This window comes from Adiantum capillus-veneris, chromosome 2 (assembly GCF_014529385.1).
Source record: "Adiantum capillus-veneris isolate H3 chromosome 2, ASM1452938v2, whole genome shotgun sequence".
Taxonomy (NCBI): domain Eukaryota; kingdom Viridiplantae; phylum Streptophyta; class Polypodiopsida; order Polypodiales; family Pteridaceae; genus Adiantum; species Adiantum capillus-veneris.
The window spans coordinates 174,855,132-174,878,169 of record NC_140932.1 but is presented as its reverse complement, the minus strand read 5'-3'; the positions used below and the strand labels follow the sequence as shown (position 1 = coordinate 174,878,169).

Here is a 23,038-nt window from a genome sequence, read left to right as displayed (position 1 = left end):
CGAGAGGCTGCTAATTGTCTTGAAGCAGCATTTACGCAAGATGAGTTACACTTAGTCTTGCTTGCTCTTGGTAGATGGCGTTCACCTGGCTGAGATGGTCTCACAGTTGAATTCTTCATCTCGTTCTGGGATTCTCTCAAGGAGCCTCTGCTTCTCATGATGAATGCCGCATGGGACACCCAGCATCTGCCAGAATCTTGGAAACATCTGCCAGAATCTTGGAAAGAGGGTCTTCTTGTATTGCTACCTAAACGTAAACTCTACGAATAATTTTCCCACTAGCGGCCTATTACCCTTATGCCTGTCATTTATAACATTTTGGCCAAGATGATAGTACTTCGCATCAAAGATTATCTTTTTACAAGTCTTCATCAGGCACTGTACGGATTTATCCCTCGTCGCCAAATAATGGATATTTTGGCCAATATCCTAGTGGGTATGGAATTTGCTGAGTATACACAATAGGATGTGCTTGTGATGCAAGTTGACATAAGGCTTTTGACACTGTCCACCGGGATTACATTGCGGATGTCATGTAGTGTCTCGGATTTGGCCCAAAGTTAGCGCATGTTGTGTATTTTTTATACGCTCATAGTACGACCTCAGGGATCCTTGCAGGCAAAGTGACAGATTCTTGGTCTCTTGGATGTTCAGTTCGACAAGGCTGCCCGCTTAGTGCTTTGTTATTTGCCATTACTACCCACCCTCGGCTTTTACACTTGGATCACTTGATCTCCCAAGGCCGCCTCCATGGATTACATTTGCCTTTTGGTCAGACTTTCATTGGGCAAGCCTATGTCGATGACTCCTTGTTCACGCCCAAGAATACTCTAGATGATATGCGCGAAATTATGCATGCATTGGACTTGTATGGTCTTGCTGCTGGTCTTAAATTTAACTTCTACAAGTCTAATCTCTTGCCTCTTCATGCACATGCTTGGCATCAACTTTTGTAGCCTGGAAAGATTGTGCCTCTGCATGAAATTACCCGACATTTGGGATATCCTATTGGCTGGCATGTTACCGGCACTCAGCAGATTGAATGGGTTATGCATCACCTCAATATCAAACTCCAATATTGGAAATTGTCTACTTGGCCACTACATGTCAAACCTAGCATTGTACAGAGCATCATGATGGCATATGTTTAGTTCTATTTTCCCTTGTTGCCTTGGCCGCAACGCCGACTTACCTCTCTTCAATCATCTATACTATCGCATTTATGGCATACAAAGGCTAACAAATGTGGTTTTCTCTTTATGTCAATGGGCAAGATTTGTTGTCCAAAGCGCTTTGGCGGCCTTAACATCTTGGATTTGCGCAAACATGCTCTTGCTCGAAAAGCATCGCTTTTGCCCACGCTTGTTGAGCAACGACAACCATGGACAATGATGGTTGCTTTCTCATGTGAGCATGTGGTTACTGCCTCATTTGTCATTGGCATTCATCTCTTTGGGATTTTGTGTTTGGAAACTTGATGGACATATTCTTGGTTGTCCTCTCATCTCTGCTTTGATATCAGATTGTAAAAAAGTCACCTTACATTTGACATGGGCTGGTCGCACCTAGCCTGAAGGTAACTCTTTGAGGTTGGAAAGCATTTATTGGAGCCGGCTATTACTGTTGACTTTGGTGGACAGCTACCCACGCCAGGCTTACTTTCTTTCTCATCGTGGGCTGCGTATGGCTACTGATGTCGTGAATCCAAAAGGGAATGTGCTTCATTTTGACAAGATGGCACACAATTTTGGTTTAGGCATGTATTATCGACCTCTCTGGCAGCGATTGCACCTCATGTTGGCTGACCTTCTCTCCATTCCACCTTTGGCTGATGGATGCCGTATCATGGACTGGCGACTACAACAATTCAACTTCACTACAGTTTTTGCTCGCCAGGTTTACGGACGATTGCAATGCCCTATGGTCATTATAGCGTTCCACTCGGTGGTGCCAGAAACCCCTTACTGCCATTTGGAAGAGCCACTTGCCTCTTAAGGAACGTCTATTTCTATGGCGTTGCTTGATGGGTGTGCTGCCAGTTGATTCTTTTTTGCACGCGCGTCGGATCAGCTCTTCACGCTGCGTTCATTGCTATTCTTTCGAAGAATCTATTCAACACTTGCTTTGGGATTGTCACTGTTCTAGTGTCTTTATTGCTCGGGCTTCTACACTTACGCGTCTTTGTTTTCCCGCAGTGGTGTTTCAGAAGAAATTCTGGATTTTTGGATTCATGTCACAGCATTAAAGCCTTTTGCTAATTTCTTCACATGGATCAGATATTGGACCTTATGGAGTATTTGACGCCAACGCAACACCCACATGTTTGACCTCATTGATCTGGACCCTTTCCCCTACTTCAAGATGTCACTTCGGCAATCCTTGCGCTTTGCCCTCGCTGCTGGGGATTTATCGCCTGACCTTTATCAGCTTTCTTATGTTTGCTTTTAAAGCTTTTTCATTCTTGAACACATTGGTGTTCCCTTATGTATCGACTTCTTGTTGTGGGGTTTCCTTCTTTGGAGGTTTCCCACTTGTAAATTAATCAAATGCACTTGCTATAAAAAAAAGTGTGTGTGTGCGCAGGCAGAGATTGTTCGAGCCGATAAACTCCCCATACCACCAGTGCACGAGGCCCAGAGAGTACATCACAGGCCATCCGAGAGATTCAACTATAGCATGAGCAGACCAAACAAAAGCAGATAGAGCGGGCTTTCTCAAACCCTGCTCTATGCTGCAGGGACTTTTGACTCCCTATTGACGTATGCAAGCCTTACTACACTCCCAATTTGGTACTAGATGGAGACAGCTAGCCTTTTGCATATCATGGTGGATCGTGGTACTCCCTTGCAGTTTCACATCCATTAGAGTTAGAGCTCCATCTTCCTCATCCCTCATACACATGTATATACACCCCTCGTCATTTATTTTATTTTGTAGCATGTTATTTTCAGCAACATTTCCTTTTTTCTTGATACCCAGAGGACAGTCACATGTGCAGTATTCTGTCTCATAGGGAGACTTTGGCCTCTAGAAGACATTAATAAAGCTCTCTCTCTCTCTCTCTCTCTCTCTCTCTCTCTCTCTCTCTCTCTCACACACACACACACACAAACTCTGCTAACTTGAAAACTTGGGTCTTGGGTCTGTGTGCTCTTTCACCATCAGTCCCTTGCTGAAAGTCTTAGTAACCTTATTTTGCATGATTGTGGTGCACATTGGCAGGTAGTGGCAGCAAGTGTACGGGATTATGGTGATATATACGTGTATGGAATGATTTCATCACCAGATGTGGTTGTGGCTGCTCACGACTTGATGCGAAAAGTCAATGTTACTTTCTGGAACTTGACAAGGTTTCTCAAAAATAAGGAAAAGAAGCAAGACCTTCTGACAGCATTGCCCAAGTTGTTTGAGAGTAAGGTGCTTACGCCGCTGGTTCGCAAAAAAATCCAATTCAACCAGTACAAGCTGGGCATTCACGAGTCCGTGGTAAGTGGGGGATCGGGAAAAGTTCTCCTCCTACATTAAGGAACCAGGTTTCTTGTTCAGGAGATGAGGATTTGCAATCAATGGAGCAATCTTACCTACATAGAGTGAATAGATAAGGTATTGAAAGAGTGGCTATTCCCTAGTTTCCATGATCAACATGTGATGAAATCATGAGGCCTGCCAAATGGATTGGTAGCTTGGTAGAATGTAAGGATGTTTAGGATAAGAAATTAACTTAAAGCTCTAAGGGAGCATGGAAGGCACTGCCCCTCCTGACTCTAGAAGATGTCGTAGACTTGTCATTCAAGTCACAAGACCAATCTAGATTCTTATTCCTTGTCCTTACCCCTGAGCAAACATATCCTCTTTCGAATCATAAATCATTGTTAAAGCTTCAATTCAAAAAATATATTATCCCAATAGATTGATTTAGTTAAAATTTGAGACTTGTTTGAAAAAAAGTTGCCCACACACTTGATTAGCGAAGTTCACAAGATGGATTATACCGTGCAAGCTAATGTTTTCATCCATAATTTCTAAACATTTGCAACTCTAGGTGTTAGGTTCTTTAACTTCAACACTCAACCCCTCTGTTTACATCATGACATATCTTTTCGATGGAAAGAATCGTTATCTAGTGTATCCCACATTTCCAAATTGGAAAAAAATCAAAAAAATATGCTCCTAGATTTTGTTGACAAAAATCATTGTAGCCTTTGCCTGTTGAGCATGAAAAAAAATTGAGCATTTGAATAAAGATTTTGACTTCAAGTATTGGTGATATGGAAAAGGAGAAGATGAAGCCCAATTGCAATGCCTCAAGAAACCATATTGTGCAACATAAGCAAGTCACCACGTGAAAAATGCTTATGATTTGAAGCGAAATCTCTCTCTCTCTCTCTCTCTCTCCCCATTGTATGTCCAAAAATGTCTTCCTCAAGATGGGCACAAATCCCTTGGATTGCATGTGCTTGTACATTTGGTTGTAGGGTGCATTGTGTGTGGTAGATAGTGACAAGCCCACCAACCAACATCCATTGTATACATCATTGACATCTAGAGCTTTGGGTAGTAGAGATATCACATAGTTGTGTCTTGGAAACAAGACTTGAGTTCAAGGATCGTCCAATGGACATTTAAGGTATTTTGGTGTACCTTAATATATCAAAATGTTTTACCTTCAACTTGCAAGGTAGGGAGAACGATGTATGACTTGCCAAATAGTAGGTTAACTAAGGCTTGAACATAGGTACACTAATTGATTGTTGCTATGCTCATTGCCCACCTCTTAGATTTGCCCTATCTTTTTTATGAGCATATGACAAGAGTGCTATAGGAATATACACACACACATGATGACATCTCAAATTGCACTAGCTTTCATTTATGCATTTAATTTAGGGGTGTGTGTAAAGATAGTGTGTGCACACTTAAATAGGATGTGTGTGGCTACAAATAGCAAGTGAATTATCTAATTGGTAAATGTTGTCATGTATATGCACCAATTAGTGGGTAGATTATTCCAACTTTGACTTCTTTTGGAACACTTCACAAGTGTGTGCTCTTGTGGAAGTCATGTATACATTATTTTTTGGCAAATTAATGCAATGAAAATTGTTTGTGTATAGGATGACGAATGTGCACACTTTGAATTGCATCAAACAGCATTGGAATGATTGATTGAGAACTATCAATTTACATGTCCATAAAATATTTTTCTCTTTCTTGCATGTACCTAGAAATGTTCTCTCTTCTCCCTTGATAAAACACAAAAACCAAATAGAAGCAAATATAATTATAAAATCTACTTCGGTTCCTTTCTCTCCTCGTTACTCTTCTTTTTATTCTCCACTTGCTCCTCTCTCTCTCTCTCTCTCTCTCTCTCTCTCTCTCTCTCTCTCACTCACACACACACACACACACACACACAAAACGTCTAACAAAGTTTTCCTTTTCCTTTGCTTTGCTCTCTTACTTTCTTTGTCCCTCTTCTTTATTAGGTTTTCCTCCCTTTCTCTCTCCTTCTCTCTTCATGTGTTGGTGGAATGTGGGTGATGCAGTAATTACACTCAAGGGTGCCAGGCCGTCCAAGCTTGAGTAGTAGAGACGAACAAAGATGGTGGGCTTTGCATAGATGGTGTAGCAGCTACAAGGTGAGATGAATAGATCGATGCAGAAGCTAGTATTCTACAGGTGCAAAAGTTGACACAAGATATTAGGTGAGCAATACTTTGCTGCATTTTGGTAGCAACCAACATCAATAGTCGTTGTGTCACCTTGCCCAACACGGGCATGCTACATTTTATTCAACATAACCAATCGATCGTACTTGGATGATAGAGTGGCTATTCTATTTCTCTGTGTTTCTCTTCTATTCACAAGCACACATTTGTTATTGGGGGTTTTATGTTCATGAGTTGAGTTGAGTCAACACTGGGCTGCTTGCTGTGGGAAATCGATGAGAGAAAGATGCACAACACAAGAGAATTTGGTACAAAAGAAATCTTGAAAACTGTAAATTGTTATAACTTAACAAATTAAAAATCTAAGTACAAGAACTTGACCTCAATAGAGGCATCATGTGTTCTTAAATCTGATGAGATCAAGAGTGGACGCACGAATGTCAAAGCTTTACCTCTTCAGTTCCCTTTCCTTGCTCTTCTCGACCACCTCTATGCCATTTTAGTATTTAATGTTCTCTTGTGAAATTGATGCATACATTCAAGGCTTAAAAGGACAACTCAAATCAGCCACATTGTGAAGGATAGAGAGGTGATTCTGTTTGTAGAGCTATTGTGCATGTGGCGAGGGTTCATGGGTTTGGAAGTTAAAGAGGTAGCACAGAAGGCTACTGACGAATGAGTGAGGAAATTTGAGAATGACAGTGCTGACTGATGAGTGTGTATGTGCATGGATGCGTGCACGGTGCGGTGCATGCGGGAAGGGGAAAGAGCACAAACTGTGTGGGTGGAGCAGCCTCAGAAGTCTTTCCATTTCCTTCCGGATTGTAAGCTGTAGTAAGGGAAAGCTTGATTCCCAATCTGGAAAAGAACTTTCTTGCTTCCTCGGCATCTAGTTCTCCCTTGTCTACAATGATTTTTCTCACAAGTTTGGTGGCAAACGGGCATGCGGTTTGGCCGCGAGAGCTATTTGACACTTTGTGTGTCTGATGCCGTTTCTGAAGTTTAGTGCCGCTTCGGGTCACTTTTTGGTCATGTGGGCCACATAGACTTGTCGAGCATGTCGAGATGCTCCTACCCATGAATTTTGGTAGCATTTAGGCACCTTTTCGTCGATTTCACATTTGGTGGCCTCTTGCGGGATTCTAGGGTGTGCATGTGCAATTCTTTTCTTTCTCTTCTTGGCTTGATCAAAAAGACTTTAGAGAACAAGGGATTAAGGAGTGCATTCATAAGAGTTTGATCCCATGATGTGAAGTACTCACACATTGAATTTTTTTTTGTGATATTTTCATTTATGAAAGAGTTGTTTCATTGAAAGACCTCATAAACATCCATTTCCTTTAAATTTCATTGAAAGAGTTGTTTCATTGAAAGACCTCATAAACATCCATTTCCTTTAAATTTCCTACGCTTATTAGACCTACCATTGGGGGGGTCCTTTGAAGCATAGGCAATGGTACAACCCTTGATTAGCAAATATGTCAATCCAAGGACCATAACTCGGTTAGGGCTTGGAAGCGTCACACAGTAAATTACAAAATTATCCTTGGACACAATGCATAAGAGGATTCAAGAGGATCACTCAACAATCGAGAAGCCATGGATTATGCTTTCTCTAATCATGCTCACAAATCTACTTACCTACATTGCACACATCATGGACATTGAAGCATACCTCTACTTAATCCTCCCATTCACCACACTTAATCACACACATTGTTGGCGTAAAGGCATGTGGCCACCTACGTGACTTACACCCTAACCGTTAACTATTGTACAATTCATACAAATACTAATTCAGGTAAACACACACATTGCCACTATGTGGTGCTTTCCCCCAATTGCACTTTGCATCTTCTTCTTCCTCTTCCCACACATGCGCAAGGACGGGCCACTATACCCATCAATTGGTATTAGAGCATGACAACACAGCATCGGCTTCTCCTCCCCTCGTGTATAAGCTTCATGTGAAGCTTGAAACCTTAGCTTCTCATATTTGTGCAAGAGAAACGAAAAATCATTTTCTTGAAGCCTTTTTGGAGAAGGGGAAATTTGAACCTCGAAAAAACCTTGGAAGCGTGTGAGGCTAAGGTTGAAGCAAAAAATGCTAATGGTAAATTAAAACATGCAAACGTAGCACAGCGTTTTGAGTAAATTGAGAGAGAGGTTGGGAAAGTGAAGCTCAAGGGCTTGCAAATTGACCAAGGCAAGGGAAAATTTTGAAGAGCAATAGGGAGCTTGGAAAGCCGTAGCAAGAACATGTAGCGTTTTCTCCAAGGGTGTGGTTGTGCACACGTGTGTGAACTTGGGTGGCTCCATATGGTGGCTATGGCAAGGCAGTGTGAGCTTTGACATCGGCTCCCAGCATCACAAAGCCCGGCTCTCGGATTCGACATGGAGCAGAGTTCTTTTCATCAACATTGGAACATGAATGGGTTTTGGCATCGAATTTGACACTTCTCCAACCTTAAGCATAGAGACTTCAACATCAATTTCTTTCAGCACCATCTTGGCCCCAATATCCCTCTGTTTTCGCTCTTTTGACATTGTTTCAATAGAGCCTCGACATCCCTACCGCCTTGGAACCCTCGATAAGGACGGTCCATCTAGACCCTCCATCAACACCCACCTACGGATCGACGACACTCACAATGTGTGCTTTTTTGAGTTGGAGGGTACCTTTTGGCTCTCCTTGGGGTCTCTCAAGAGACTAGTTTCCTTAGCACATTGCTTGGGGGCGGAGTATTGGCATCTACATGATAGGTGGGATTCCGATCAATGACGTAATTCGAATTGAGGTGTATTTTTCTGCATCAACATTGCATGTGGAGTTTTACACTCACATGGATATCATTTACACATCACTTGCACACAATTTGTCAGCTTCTACAGACACAGGGATTACAGGTTGTTGAATATAGGTTTTGCACCAATTTTTGGTTCCAATGCATTGACAAATGCTTTTTTTTAGTACCTAGAGTGTCATTGAGCTCTTTTGAGAACGATATCCCCGCTTAGATTTGACACATTTCTTGCATTACTTTTGGCGCTTGTTTGTGCGCATTTTCACTCATGTACGTTGACTTATGGACTCTACCTACTATATACCCTATCAAGTCATTTTTTTTTATTTTTTTGGTAGTTTTCCTACCATTTTTGAGACTCGAACTAAAAGAGCCCTTTCTGAAACTGTGGTTAGTATCTTGTGTCTACTGCTTATCTTTTGGAGGGCCGTGCATGAGGTTGTTTTTGAGTTGGGCTATTCTCTAATGTTGAGACACCTTTAGTGATATAGGTTGTTGGTGTTCCCTATTATGGTATCCTCACCATAGGTCGTGTATCTTATGAGATATTTTTATTGACGCCACATATGGAAATCATTTGATAGTGACATTTAGTGTTTCATGCCCAATTTTACTCTATTGAGTTGACTTTATGGTTTTCATGTGTCATTTGGATTGAGTTTTAGCTCCCTGTACAAAGGAGAATCTATCAAGTTTTTCCAACAAGTCTACTTATGCTTTTTTTCCACATTTTGAGCACCATTTTGGCTTGAGATTTTGCTCATGTTATAGAGGAGGTTTTGCTAAAATTTTGCCAAGTTTCTCCCCATAGTGCTCAAGTCTCGCATATATGACATCTTCTTCTAACAAGGATATTTACAATAATAAAAGGTTTAATGGCATGAATTTTATATGAGAACAAGAAAATCTGGGATGTGTTAATCCAAAAGGGCCAAATTGGAGCCGCTCTTTGAGCCCTAGGAGGGCAATGGCTACATGGTTGCAGAGTGGAAAATACTTGATGCCAAATTTGGATCCCACAATATGCATACAACTCGTGGAGTTTATGTATTTTACCATAGTGGGTGAAGCCACTACTAAAGCCTTATGTGATAAGCTATGCAATACATATTACAAAAAAAGCACAAGTAACAAGGTGTACTTAATGGAGAAGCTCTTTGAGCTTTGCATGAAAGAAGGTGATATTGTTTTTGAGCACTTGAATGCGTTCACAGTACTTTTTCGTCAACTGACGTCACACGGACTTGATTTTGACAACGAAGTATGGTCCCATCTTCTTATTGTGCTCTTTACCCTCTTTATTTTGCATAGTGATTAGCAACTCTGAACTTGATAGTAAATTGATTGATGATATGCACCAAGTCTATGGAGCCTGCAAAGCAAGGTGATGCACATATTGCCAGTGGCAAAGGTCAAGGAGGCCACATTCATAACCGTACCAAAAGTAAGGATCATGAGAATTCACTTCGCAATGTTGAGTGTTATCATTGCCACAAAAAAGGACATCTAAAGAAAGACTTCCATGCATGGCAATAAAAAGTCTCAAAACAGCAAGAAGTCTAGCAATGATAGCAAAAGAAAAGCTAATGTTAGGGACCCTGATGTGCTAGCATCTCCTCAAATTATAGATGTGCCTAGCATCTCCTCAAATTATAGCTGTGCCTAAATTCTAAACTTCCTCATATGTTCTAGTCTTTATATCCTATCTTACTACAAATTCTCTTGTTGCGCAAGATGCTAGGTTTGATCAGAATTGGGTTATAGACTAATATCTAGCAAGTTTCCATCTGCTCCCTCATAGAGAATGGTTCTCTATGTATGCGCGTATGCATGGTGAAATGAAGCTCAATGATTCCTATGAGCGTGAGAGACATGGTGTCGGAGACATCAAGCTAGTTATCCCTAATAGCATGAAATTCATAATCAAAAATGTCAAACATGTCCCCAAGTTAGCAAAGAGTTTGATATCTGCTTGTCAGCTTGACGTCTTGGGTTACACGAACATCTTTGAAAATGGTTCATGGTCAATCAGGAATGGAAATGGTTTATGGTCAATCACGGACGGAAATCTTGTGATTCTCAGGGCTCAAAATCATGGAACGCTTTATTCTATTTTTGTTGCGTGTATAAAAGAGGATTATATATCCATAGGCAAGCTACCATCTATTGAGTTGTGGCATAGCTAGCTAGGCCATATGAGCCAAAAGAGAATAAAAACCTTAGCACATTTTGGTTTCTTGCTTATGTTAAGTTATTTCATTTTTTTTATGTGTAAGCATTGTATTTATGGAAAACAAACTAGGAATGTCTTATCACCATTGAATAGGAAGAGTTTGCAGCCACTAGAACTATTCATAGTGACATTTGTAGTCCTATGCCAACCAAGGCTCCAGGGGGAGCTAGCTATTTTATGACTCATAGACAATTCTCTAGGAAGGTGTGGGTTTATCCTTTGTATCATAAGAATCAAGTCTTCTCTCCTTTTGAGAAATTTTTAGCATTGGTGTAGAATCCATCTGGTAAGAAGATCAAAATCTTGAGGACTAATAATGGTGGAGAGTATGTCTCCAAAGAGTTTGAGAATTTTTGTAGCGAAAGAGGTATTAAGAGGTAGCTTAGTGCACCTTACACACCTAATCATAATTAGAGTCTTAGAAAGAATAAATTGAACAATTCAGAAGTGAGTCACAACCATGCTTTCTATTGTGAATTTGCCTCAAGATTTTTGGTTAGAGGCAGTATTGACCGCTGTAAACATCATTAACAGGTCACCTAGTACACCACTGTATTGCCAAATTTTTGAGGAGCCATGGTCTAGAAAGAAGAGACATTATGGCCATTTGTGTGTCTTTTGATGCAAGGCATATGCACATGTGTCTAAGGAACTTTAGAGAAAGCTACACTCAAAGTCACAAGTACATTTTCCTTGGTTATGGTGCAGATGGAAGGATGGTCTATCATCTCTAGCAGTCAAAATCTCACAAAATCTTCAATGAGTCAAAGATGCACAAGAAACCTATCAAAGAGGTTGAGTATAGAAAAGTCACATTTGAGGACATTATCTCAAAATCTATGAAAACTCAAAAGACTAGTGATGCGCCATCAATTAGCATCACTCTAATTGACAAGGCATAGAGTAATAGTCGGGCTTTGAGAAGATCTAATAGATTCTCACATTCACCTGAGCAATTTCAACCAAGATTGGACTATGGCATGCTGACATGCTACAGGGAGCCATCTTGTTATAAATAATCCATGCAAATGGATGACAAGGCCAAGTGGAAGCAAGCCATAGAACCAGAGTACAACTCGATTGTCAATAATAAGACATGGGACTTGGTGAATTTACAAAAGGCAAGCAGACATTACATTGCAGATGGGTTTACAAAAATAAGTTTACATTTGAATATCATAAGCCTAAGTACAAGGCTAGATTGATTTCTAAGGGATTCAAGCAGTAGAAGGGAGTTTTGTTTGATGAAAACTTCTTCCCCATGGTCAGATGACCACACTACGTACAGTGCTTGAACTAGTAGTCATCAAGGGCATGGATCTTGTCCAAATGGATGTGAAGACAAGTTTTCTTCACTGGGATCTTGAAGAGGATGTTTATATGAAGCAATCTAAAGTTTTGAATAGCCTAATAGGGAGAAGCTTGTATACAAAGTCAAGAAAGCGCTTTATGCCTTGAAGTAGTGTTTAAAGCAGTGATATCAAAAATTTGATGCTTTTATGTGGTCCCAAGGATTTAGAAGGAGTCAAGAGGATCATTGCTTGTATATAAAAAAACTTAGTGATGATTCTTTCTCATTCTCATATTACATGCTCATTGCAGCAATGTCTTATGAGAAGATTGTCACAATCTTTGAGAGATGATCTCCAAGAAATGTCGCCTCCTACAAATATGAATATGTAGCTAGACGTAAATCTCCTACTATCTTTGCAACCTGTATAAACCACAGTTGTGTAACCAACGACAAATGAATCACTATTATCAATGTGTAAAACAAATGTACATTGTACCCTTCAAGTATATGAGGATGTGTTTCATTGCTATCTAGTGCTGCTTGCAAGGATTAACAATATATCGACTAACCACTCCCATTGCAAATGCAATGTCTAGCCTCGTAGCTACCATAGTATACATAAGATTGCCTACAACTGACATACTTTCCATTTTTTCTCTTAAGCATCTGACTTAGGAGAGTCTTCCTTGCTAAGTTTCAGATATGATGGTAGTGGGATACTCACTTCCTTCCCCCTTGAATAGTGGAAAGAAAAAGACCTTGTGGATATAAGATTCTTGAGATAACTTAAGAAAACCCTTTTGCTTTTCTTAAGTCTTCTTCCACTACAAAGGCTAAGTATGTTGCAACGTCAAATGCCAGCAAGGAAGCTATATGGTTGGCACGTTAAGTCAAAGATTTAAACATTCAGCAGATTCTAGTTCTGTATTATGATAGTCAGAGTACCATTGCTTTGGCAAAAAATGTATATTTCACTCCAAGTCAAAACACATTGAAGTGAGGTATCATCTCATTTGGGATACATTCACAAATAAGTGATTAGAGCTTATCAAGGTCCACTAATGACAACCCAATAGATTCTCTTACAAAGAGCCTGGCTATAGAGTAGTTTTCACATTGCATTGAGTTAATGGGTATAGGATGAATACATTTGTACAAGTGTAAAGGTTTTGTGCTTCATGGTTATACATACTATCTTGAGTCATAGGCACTTACGGCCACATTGGCCTTTAAGTGGGAGATTGTTGGGAGTAAAAGATGTTGTCACCTGCATGACTAGCACCCTAACTATTAACTCTTGTACACCATGCAAATAAAGCAAAACACACACATTGCTATTGTGTAGTGTTTTCTCTCATTTTCACTTCTCATCTTCTTCTTATCCTTGATGTACACATGCATGGGTATACCGCACGTGCACATCACTAACACTAGCCACACACACATTATGAAAAGAGGAGTCAAGAATAGCAAGACATAGCCCTCACACATCATGCCAATGATATCGCTAGGAGAGATGAATTAGAGGGTGATTAGATATCTAAAATGTGATGCACTTCACTTGCACACAATTAATACAAAGTAGGATAATAAGAAGAGTTGAAACTCGATTAATGAGAATCAAGAGTTATAAGGGCATTGAGAGCCCAAGAACATCCCATAATTATCATATCTACAAGAGCTTTGCTCACCCAAGAATACTTATCTTTCAGCTTAGGTATTTTATAGGCATGGACTCCAAGCCACTATACATTAGAATTAAATCAAGCCCATACCCCATACTCTTATACAAATTAGAACTCCAAATGAGCCCAAAACCAAACAATGTACATGGGAAATATTATGGCACATCCTTTGCTTGGTGTACGTTTGGTGTAGGTCTATCACTAACATATATCTTTTTTTGTGGAATTTTTATTTTATTTCCTTTTCTGTTTTAATGGGGTCCTTCCTAACATATAGGGCATTTGTGATCATGTGTGTATAATGAACAATAAAGATTTGTATCAAAACACAATAAAAATGATGTGATTGTAGACACTCATTTGGAGCTACTTCCCATAACTCTCATCCCCTCATAACTTAAGCAAGCATTCATAAGTACTCACCTTGTTTTGTTTTCACTTTTCGTTTTCTTTCTTAGTTGTCTTTCTTCATCACTTATTTTTTGTTCTCTCCTTCCCTTTCTCTCTCTTAACTAACTCTCTCTCTCTCTCTCTCTCTCTCTCTCTCTCTCCTCTTTCCTCTCCTTTCCTTTTTTTCTCTATTTATTTCCATTCCTTTTGTTCTACAATCCTTCTCTCCATGTATCTCATTTATTTCTAATTTTTCATCTTAACTTTGTCTATTTCTCATTTCTCTCTTTTTGTGTCAAACACTAGCAAGGAAGGTATTGGGTTTACTCATCTAACAAGGGACCTCATAGTCCTATCCAATTGGCACAAAGTCTAGTATTTCATACAAATGATGATATATGGTAATGTATTTATTTACAAGTGACATCATTATCAAAAACATGTCCACCACCATGTGTTCTATGTATCAACAAATATTTTTCTCATCATTTTCTCAATCAAACTTCAAAGAATTTAACCCCCGATAATATTGAGAATATGTTAAGCTTTGAGAATAACAAAATTATTGTGTCCCTATTGGTGACGAACTATGTTGCAGCTACCGGGGTTATGGGAAAGGACAAACACATTCATGATACCCTTGGTGATGACCCACAAAATAGTCCATCTTGAGTCCTCTACCTACTGTAGGTGGGACTTGGTGCTCCTTTTGACCACAAAATGTCTAGTGCCTTGTCATGATACCCTTGGTGGTGACCCACAAAATAGTCCATCTTGAGTCCTCTACCTATTGCAGGTGGGACTTGGTGCTCCTTTTGACCACAAAATGTCAAGTGCCTTGTTGAATGTTAGGAAATAAGACGTAGCTAAATAGATATTTGAGTAGATTACTCAATGGAGAGATAGATTTCACACACAAGAGATTATAGAGTAGAGAGAGAGAGAGAGAGAGAGAGAGAGAGAGTACACATGATATACGTGGTTCACCCAATGTGGGCTACGTCCACGGGAAAGCAGCCACTCAATGGCTTTAGTACTTCAAAACAAGAAGTAGTTTACAAAGGGATTATACCCTTAATGGATCTCCCGCCTTGCTTCACTCTCACCACCTCACACTCACCTTGTTGCATCAACTTCACACTATGAAATATGTGTAGAAATGGCCTCCTTTTATAGGCCAAAAGGACTGCCCTCTCTTATGAGAGACAGCCATGTGTAGCCGCCCTTGTGCGAATAAGTCCAAATCAGACCCTCCAATCCGCCCATGTGTGGCCGCCCTTGAGAAGACAAGTCCGCTTTTGAATTCGGCCACCGGCCATTGACTTCCGACCACCGGCCACCGGCCAACTGACCGGTTGTTTTCCGACCACTTTCCGGCCGCCGTCTGGCCATAATATTCCGGCAAAAAGGAATATTTCGGCGAAAAAAAGTCTCGGGGGCCTCCGCCCCCGAGGCCTCTAAAGTTGCCCCTGATTCTTGTCCGTGAAAATTTTGGTTTCCGGTGAGTGATTTTCCTTCACGCACGATGGCTTCTCCTTATAATGGGGGCCTTACAAATGTGCGCTTTTATCACAGAAAATTACAAGGGTAAATCAGGCTCCATACTTAACAATCTCCCACTTGGAGACTGATCTCCAAACCAAACCTGTGACTGCTTTCCATTCTGGCTTCTTATCCTTGAATGCCGATTGAAGATGAGCAAAAGCTCAACTTCTCCTTGTTGACCACCTTTGTAAACATGTCTGCAAGATTTTCACTTGTATGCACCTTTCCTAGCTTTAGCTGTCCCTCTTCCAAAAGAGTGCGTATGAAGTGATATCTCACCTCAATGTGCTTTGTCCTTGAATGAAAGGTTGAGTTCTTCGCAAGATGGATAGCGCTTTGGCTATCACTGTACAAGACACAATTGTCTTGTTTGAATCCAAGATCTTCTAAGAATCTGTGAAGCCACAGAATTTCTTTGCTTGCCTCCGTCATTGCTACATACTCTGCTTCCGTGGTAGAAAGTGAGACCACTTTCTGCAGCTTTGAAGCCCAGCTTACTGCTGTGCCTCCAACCGTGAACACATAGCCAGTAGTGCTCCTTCGAGTATCTTTGTCACCTGCCATATCTGCATCAGCATACCCTTCTAGAAAAATATCAGTTCCTCCAAAATACAAAGCATTTGTTGTTGTCCCTTTTAGATACCTAAGTATCCACTTCAAAGCTTGCCAATGCTCTTTACCTGGGTTGTCCATGAACCTACTCACAACTCCCACTGCATGTGCAATGTCTGGCCTTGTCCAGACCATAGCATACATTAGAGAACCTATCGCTGCAGCATATGGAACTTTAGACATATAGGCTATCTCCTCTTGTGTCTTTGGACACATATCCTTCGCTAGTTTAAAATGACTAGCCAAAGGTGTAGAAACTGGTTTTGCATTTTGCATTGCAAACCTTTCTAGTATCTTCTTGATGTAATCTTCTTGAGATAGATTTATTGTCTTCTTCGTCCTGTCCCTTGATATTTTCATACCAAGTATCCTCTTTGCAGCACCTAAATCTTTCATTGAAAAAGATTTGGACAGCTCCTCTTTTAGGTCTTTGATGTCCTGCATGTTAGCACTTGCAATCAACATGTCATCAACATACAACATTAGGATGATGAATTTCCCATCTCCCAAATTCTTCGTGTAGACGCAGTGATCCGAGTTGCATCTTGTGAATCCATGATCCAACATCCATCGATCAAACTTGAAGTACCATTGTCTTGATTCTTGCTTTAAACCATACAAGCTCTTCTTTAATCTGCAAACCATTTTCTCCTTACCTTTTACTTCATACCCCTTTGGTTGAAGCATGTAGATTTCCTCCTCTAAGTCACCGTAAGGGAATGCCGTATTTACATCCATTTGCTCGAGATTTAGATCATGAGCAGCCACAAGGCTTAAGACAAAACTAATTGAGTTCATTTTTACAACAGGAGAAAATATTTCATTGAAGTCAATACCTTTCTTTTGAGAAAAACCTTTTACCACAAGCCTAGACTTGTACCTTTTCTTCCCACCTTATTCTTCCTTCAGCTTGTACACCCATTTTTTTTGAAGTGCCCGCTTACCTTTAGGCAACTCAACCAACTCCCATGTTTGGTTGCAATGTAGTGAGTCCATCTCCACTTGCATGCTCTTCGTCCATTGTTCTTTGGATTCATGTTGCATCGCTTCTTCGTATGATTCCGGCTCTCCAGAATCTGAGATCAAGAGATGGTTGAAGGAAGGAACAAACCTTTCTGGAGGTCTACTTGCTCTTGTAGATCTTCGGGGAATAGGTTGAGGCTCCTCATTTGGTTGACGTTGTTGCACATTGTCTCCGTTTGCAGTCCTTGAGTCTTCACCGTCCTCAAGCTCCATGTACTCATCACCTGTTTCTTTTGTTTGTTTCCTTTCCAAGTAATCTTTGTACATATTTTGTTCGTTAAAAATTACATCCCTACTCCTTAAGATTTTACCATCTTCAGGATTCCATAGGCGATACCCAAAGTCTCCTTCTCCATAGACAATGAAGAAACACTTTTTGGACTTTGCATCTAGCTTTGATCTTAGGCTTCTATCTATGTGTATGAAAGCCTCACACCCAAACACTTTGAGAAATGCATAATTCACCGGTTTACCTGTCCATGCCTCTTCTGGAACTCCCCCATCCAATGCCGTTGAGGGTGACCGATTGATTAAGTACACAGACGTACTTACAGCTTGCCCAAAGCTCAAGCGGTAGGCCTGCATGTAGCCGCATGCTTCGTGCTCGTTCCATGATTGTCCTGTTCATCCTTTCCGAAATCCCATTTTGTTGAGGTGTCCTTGGGGTTGTCCTTTGCCTCCAAATGCCATTGCTAGCACAAAAGCTTTCAAAAGCTTGGCTGCAATATTCGCCTCCATTGTCGGATATGAGGCATTTAACCTTGGTACCTGTTTCATTTTCCACAAAGGCTTTCCACCTTTGAAATATGGAAAATACATCGGATTTATTCTTCATGACATAAACCCATGTTTTTCTACTCGCATCGTCTATGAATGTTACATAGTACAATGAGCCACCAAGTGATGGTGTACTTGCAGGACCCCAAACATCAGAATGAACCAACTCAAGTTTTTTATTTGTTCTTTCATTTCCTGATTTTTGAAATTTTACCCTCTTTTGTTTACCATAAACACAATCTTCACAGAACTCTAAGTCCACTTCTTTCAAACCTGGTAGAAGCTTCTTTGTTTGAAGGATTTGCATTCCTTTGGCACTCATATGCCCAAGTCGGTAGTGCCACACCGCACTGTCAACTTCTGTAGTTGCTGCATAAGCTGAAGGTTGTGTGCTAACAGTACACAAGTAAAGTGTACGGACTTTTTCTCCCTTGGCAACCACCAAAGATCCCTTTGAGATCTTCCACCGTTTGTTTCCGAATGCAATGTTGTGACCTTCATCGTCCAATTGTCCTGTAGAGATCAAATTTTTGCGAAGAGAAGGAACATGCGTAACATCTTTAAGCCTCCATTCATTTCCGTTAGCAGTTTTGACAGAAATTGTACCTTTGCCGACAATCTCACAAGCTTCATCATCTCCCAAGTATACATACCCAAAATTACCTTTGGTGTAGTCTTGGAAATGTTGCTTCTGTGGTGTTGCATGGAGTGAAGCCCCGGAATCTACTATCCAGGAATTAGATACATTGTCTAATGAGAGAATTAGAGCATCTTGCTCTACTTTACCTGCCACATTGGCCTCCGATGTTGGCTTGTTGTTTTGAGACTCTGTCTCCTTCTTCTTCTTGGACCAGCAATCCTTCTTGACGTGGCCCTTCTTGCCGCAGTTCCAACATTCAAGAACTGACTTTGTGCGTGACTTGCTCCACCTTGAGCGATCACAACCCTTTTGGTTTTTGAACCTCTCCTTAGGCCTTCCTCTTGTTTCCACTGATAGTGCAGCACTTGATGATTCTCCTGTGCTTCTCCTTTGCATTTCCTCGCTTAGGAGAACACCCACAACATCATCAAACTTAAGAGTATTTGTGCCAGAGATAGAATTACTTACAGTCATCACAAGGCTGTCCCAACTATCCGGTAGAGATAATAGTATAAGGAGAGCTCGCACTTCGTCATCGAAATTGATTTTCACTGATCGAAGTTGACTTATGTTTGTGTTAAAGTCATTTAGGTGTTCTGCAACTGAACCATTCTCTGCCATCTTTAGATTGAACAAGCGCTTCATAAGAAATACCTTATTGGATGCCGATGGTTTCTCGTAGAAGTCGTCAAGTGACTTCATCAAGTCCTCCGTGGTCTTCATCTCCGAAACATTGAAGGCCACTATTGACGCCAAGCTTAACCGGATTGTTCCCAGTGCCTTTTGATCAAGGACAATCCATGCTTCATCTACCATTTTTGCGGGCTTCTTCGCAAGACCGCCTAGTGGCAAATAGAGGTCCTTCTGGTACAGATAGTCTTCAATCTGCATCTTCCAATGTTGGTAGTTTTTGCCGTTGAACTTCTCAATCTTGAGCTTCCCTTCCTCCGCCATAACTCCCACTCAATTCAAGGAATCCTTTCCTTGAGATAATTTAGCTACGAGCAAACCTTGCTCTGATACCAGTTGTTAGGAAATAAGACGTAGCTAAATAGATATTTGAGTAGATTACTTAATGGAGAGAGATAGATTTCACACACAAGAGATTATAGAGTAGAGAGAGAGAGAGTACACACGATATACGTGGTTCACCCAATGTGGGCTACGTCCACGGGAAAGCAGCCACTCAATGGCTTTAGTACTTCAAAACAAGAAGTAGTTTACAAAGGGATTATACCCTTAATGGATCTCCCGCCTTGCTTCACTCTCACCACCTCACACTCACCTTGTTGCATCAACTTCACACTATGAAATGTGTGTAGAAATGGCCTCCTTTTATAAGCCAAAAGGACTGCCCTCTCTTATGAGAGACAGCCATGTGTAGCCGCCCTTGTGCAAATAAGTCCAAATCAGACCCTCCAATCCGCCCATGTGTGGCCGCCCTTGAGAAGACAAGTCTGCTTTTGAATTCGGCCACCGGCCATTGACTTCCGACCACCGGCCATCGGCCATTGACTACCGGCCACCGGCCAACCGACCGGTTATTTTCCGACCACTTTCCAGCCGCCGTCCGGCCATAATATTCCGGTGAAAAGAAATATTCCGACGAAAAAAAGTCTCGGGGGCCTCCGTCCCCGAGGCCTCTAAAGTTGCCCCTGATTCTTGTCCGTGAAAATTTTGGTTTCCGGTGAGTGATTTTCCTTCACGCACGATGGCTTCTCCTCATAATGGGGACCTTACAAATGTGCGCTTTTACCACAGAAAATTACAAGGGTAAATCAGACTCCATACTTAACATTGAAGTCTAACTACATATCTATGATGTTTCCCAAAAGCATCGTTTGCAATGCCCTCAGTAACCAAATGAAAAAAGATATTGCTATGTACTCTTGATTGTCAAAGGAATAATTAAGCACAAGGCTCAACCTCTACTAGTCTTGGTTTTTCAAAGAGTTGACAAAAGGTAGCCAAGTCAACCAACCAATAAAGGAATTTTTGATCTAAGGTATGTAAATTGATTACCCTCACCTAAAAGCCCCAATGGTTATTAGTGATAGAAAAAGCTAGCAAAGTGAGAGAGAGAGAGAGAGAGAGAGAGAGAGAGAGAGAATTCATTATCATCCTTGGAGGTCAATAATAACCTATGGACCAAGAAAACATATACAATGCCTCTTATCAAGAGGGTACCTTGGGAAACATAACTAGATGTGGATACGACAAAATTGTGATATGGTCAAAACAGTGCAAAGTTGTCACAATTATAACAAAAGAGGACTATAATTAGGTAAATCGAGGGAGTAAGATTTTCTTTTGCACTTATCCACCTTCTAAAAAATTAATGAGAGTTCAAGTTCACATGCATGTGAAGGGGCCAACTCAAAGATGCTTCCAAGGCAAAGATAAACAAGCTGACTCACCTTGCTGGAGCCATATGAAGGGTATCAGGTGGGGCCCAGATACATTATGCATTTCTATGGAGTCTCCATAACCAAAAATGCTTTTTTCATGAAGAAATAATCTCTTTATCAAGAAATTATCAAATGATAATTGATTAAATCTAATTACTCACCCTAGCTAAGTGTAACCTAATCCAGGGTCTTGGACCACTATAAACAGCCCCTCTTGGAAAGGTTAAAAATGAACCCACCTCTACCCCAACTATACTTTCTTATATTAGTCTCCATTAAGAGTAGGAGAAGCCCTAATCTCCCTCTCTACCCATCTCTCAATCTTCCCACCCTAGCTATTTTTTTAGTGGAGACATTTCTCTATCTCTACTCTCTTCACCCAAAACGCGCTTAGCCACTCCAACCAATAATTCTTCTAGCACTTTATTATAAAGTAAATATATAGTGTTTGTATCATGCTCCTTACAAATGGGTTGATTTCTCCAAATTGATGTTGCACTTTGGAGTCCTTGCGGTCTTTCTCCTCCCGAGTTGTTATAATTGTGACAACTTTGCACTATTTTGACCATATCTTTTGACTATAGCTCAAAATGATATGCTATAAAAACAAACTTGACCTCCATAAAGTTTTTGATCTGAATTTGGATCCTTCTCCATGCCCATGCATTAAAAAATTCAAGTTGGAAGATCCAAGATAGGATACAGTACCTTTTGCACGTAGGTCTTCTTATATGGACCCTTATTTGTATGCATCCAAAAAGAAGCATGCATTTTCAAAGGGCAAACGTGCTTAAACAAAAAGAGGAGGGTTCAAATTCACTTGATTTTTGAATAAGAATATACAATTTGGGTTTTGTGTTTTTTTTTAGAAAGAAAAAGTTTGTGGAGATTTCAAACATATTGAGCCACCTAGGTAGGGAGTGGGGGGCCTACAATGCTAGATTCTAGTCCTTGGTAAAGAAAAGCGGAGAATTTAAATTTTCCACACTTAATTATCTACATGTGGTGGAAGACAGATAGATTATTTTTCTTGCTAGTTATTTACTAGAGGTGTGGTAAGAAGGTATGAGAGTAGATGGTAACTCATGGTACGTTTAATCATATTTAAAGGGTACAATATGGAAAGAGATGTGATGTAAACATATACAAAAGTAAAGTTTTTAGGAAGAGTAAGATTTATGTATAGTTGCAAAGGCTAAGAAAAGAGGAGAGAGAGTTACTCTAGATAAATCAAATAGGATTGAAAAAAAAAAACATGAGTAAAAGGAAGTTGAGTAGGGTGAAAGATATTGCAAAAAGGTGGTTGCCATTTTATGCCACTCATAAGATATTCATGTCTCTAATTTATAAGAGATTTTTTTTTCTATTTTTCTTCTTCTTTTTTGGTAAGAGTGGCCTACATTCTTTTACTCCCTTGGACCTACTTTTCTCTATCAAATCCCTTAGAATGGGAGATGAGAGGGTTGTTTTGGGTAGCCACAAACTCCAAGGATTTTCCTTCCTTGCACATTAGCATTTGCCAAGTGGAATGGATCCATGCCAACTTGGAGCTTAGAAGTTGTAGGTAAATAATTCCTTACTAGCGGATTGATATACTGCAAGTAGGGCTTTTACCTCCATCCATTGGCTCTGGTCTTGTGGACTTTTCCTGATAGATCTAATGGTCTATAACTACCGTTCTTGACCTTCATCTCTATCGTAAAAGGTTCCTCCCATCTTGGCAAAACTTTTTTCATGTTGAGAACCCAGGCAATTGTTATAGCGAGAAACCAATATACCTTTTTTCAATCCTTTCCTCTTTATTTTTTCTTGTTGATTTTTTCCCTTGGCATGTAGCTTGGACAATGTGGTGGTCAATGGACTCTTCTCTATCTAGATGAAGTCATTGGAGATCTAAAATCCCTTCATGTAGAGACTCTTTTGGCTTCTTTGTTCCTCTTGCAAGAACACACAAGCTT

General features: G+C 40.4%; 1 protein-coding gene across 1 annotated transcript in view; it reads left to right on the top strand.

Annotated features, from left to right (window-relative positions):
* Window positions 1-23,038, top strand: part of LOC147464097 (uncharacterized) — a 201,201-nt gene that overhangs the window by 125,765 nt on the left and 52,398 nt on the right. The window contains exon 5 of the mRNA XM_086492812.1: window positions 3,223-3,486. Coding sequence (XP_086348938.1) covers window positions 3,223-3,486 — 264 coding nt within the window. The remainder of the gene's footprint in view (window positions 1-3,222; window positions 3,487-23,038) is intronic.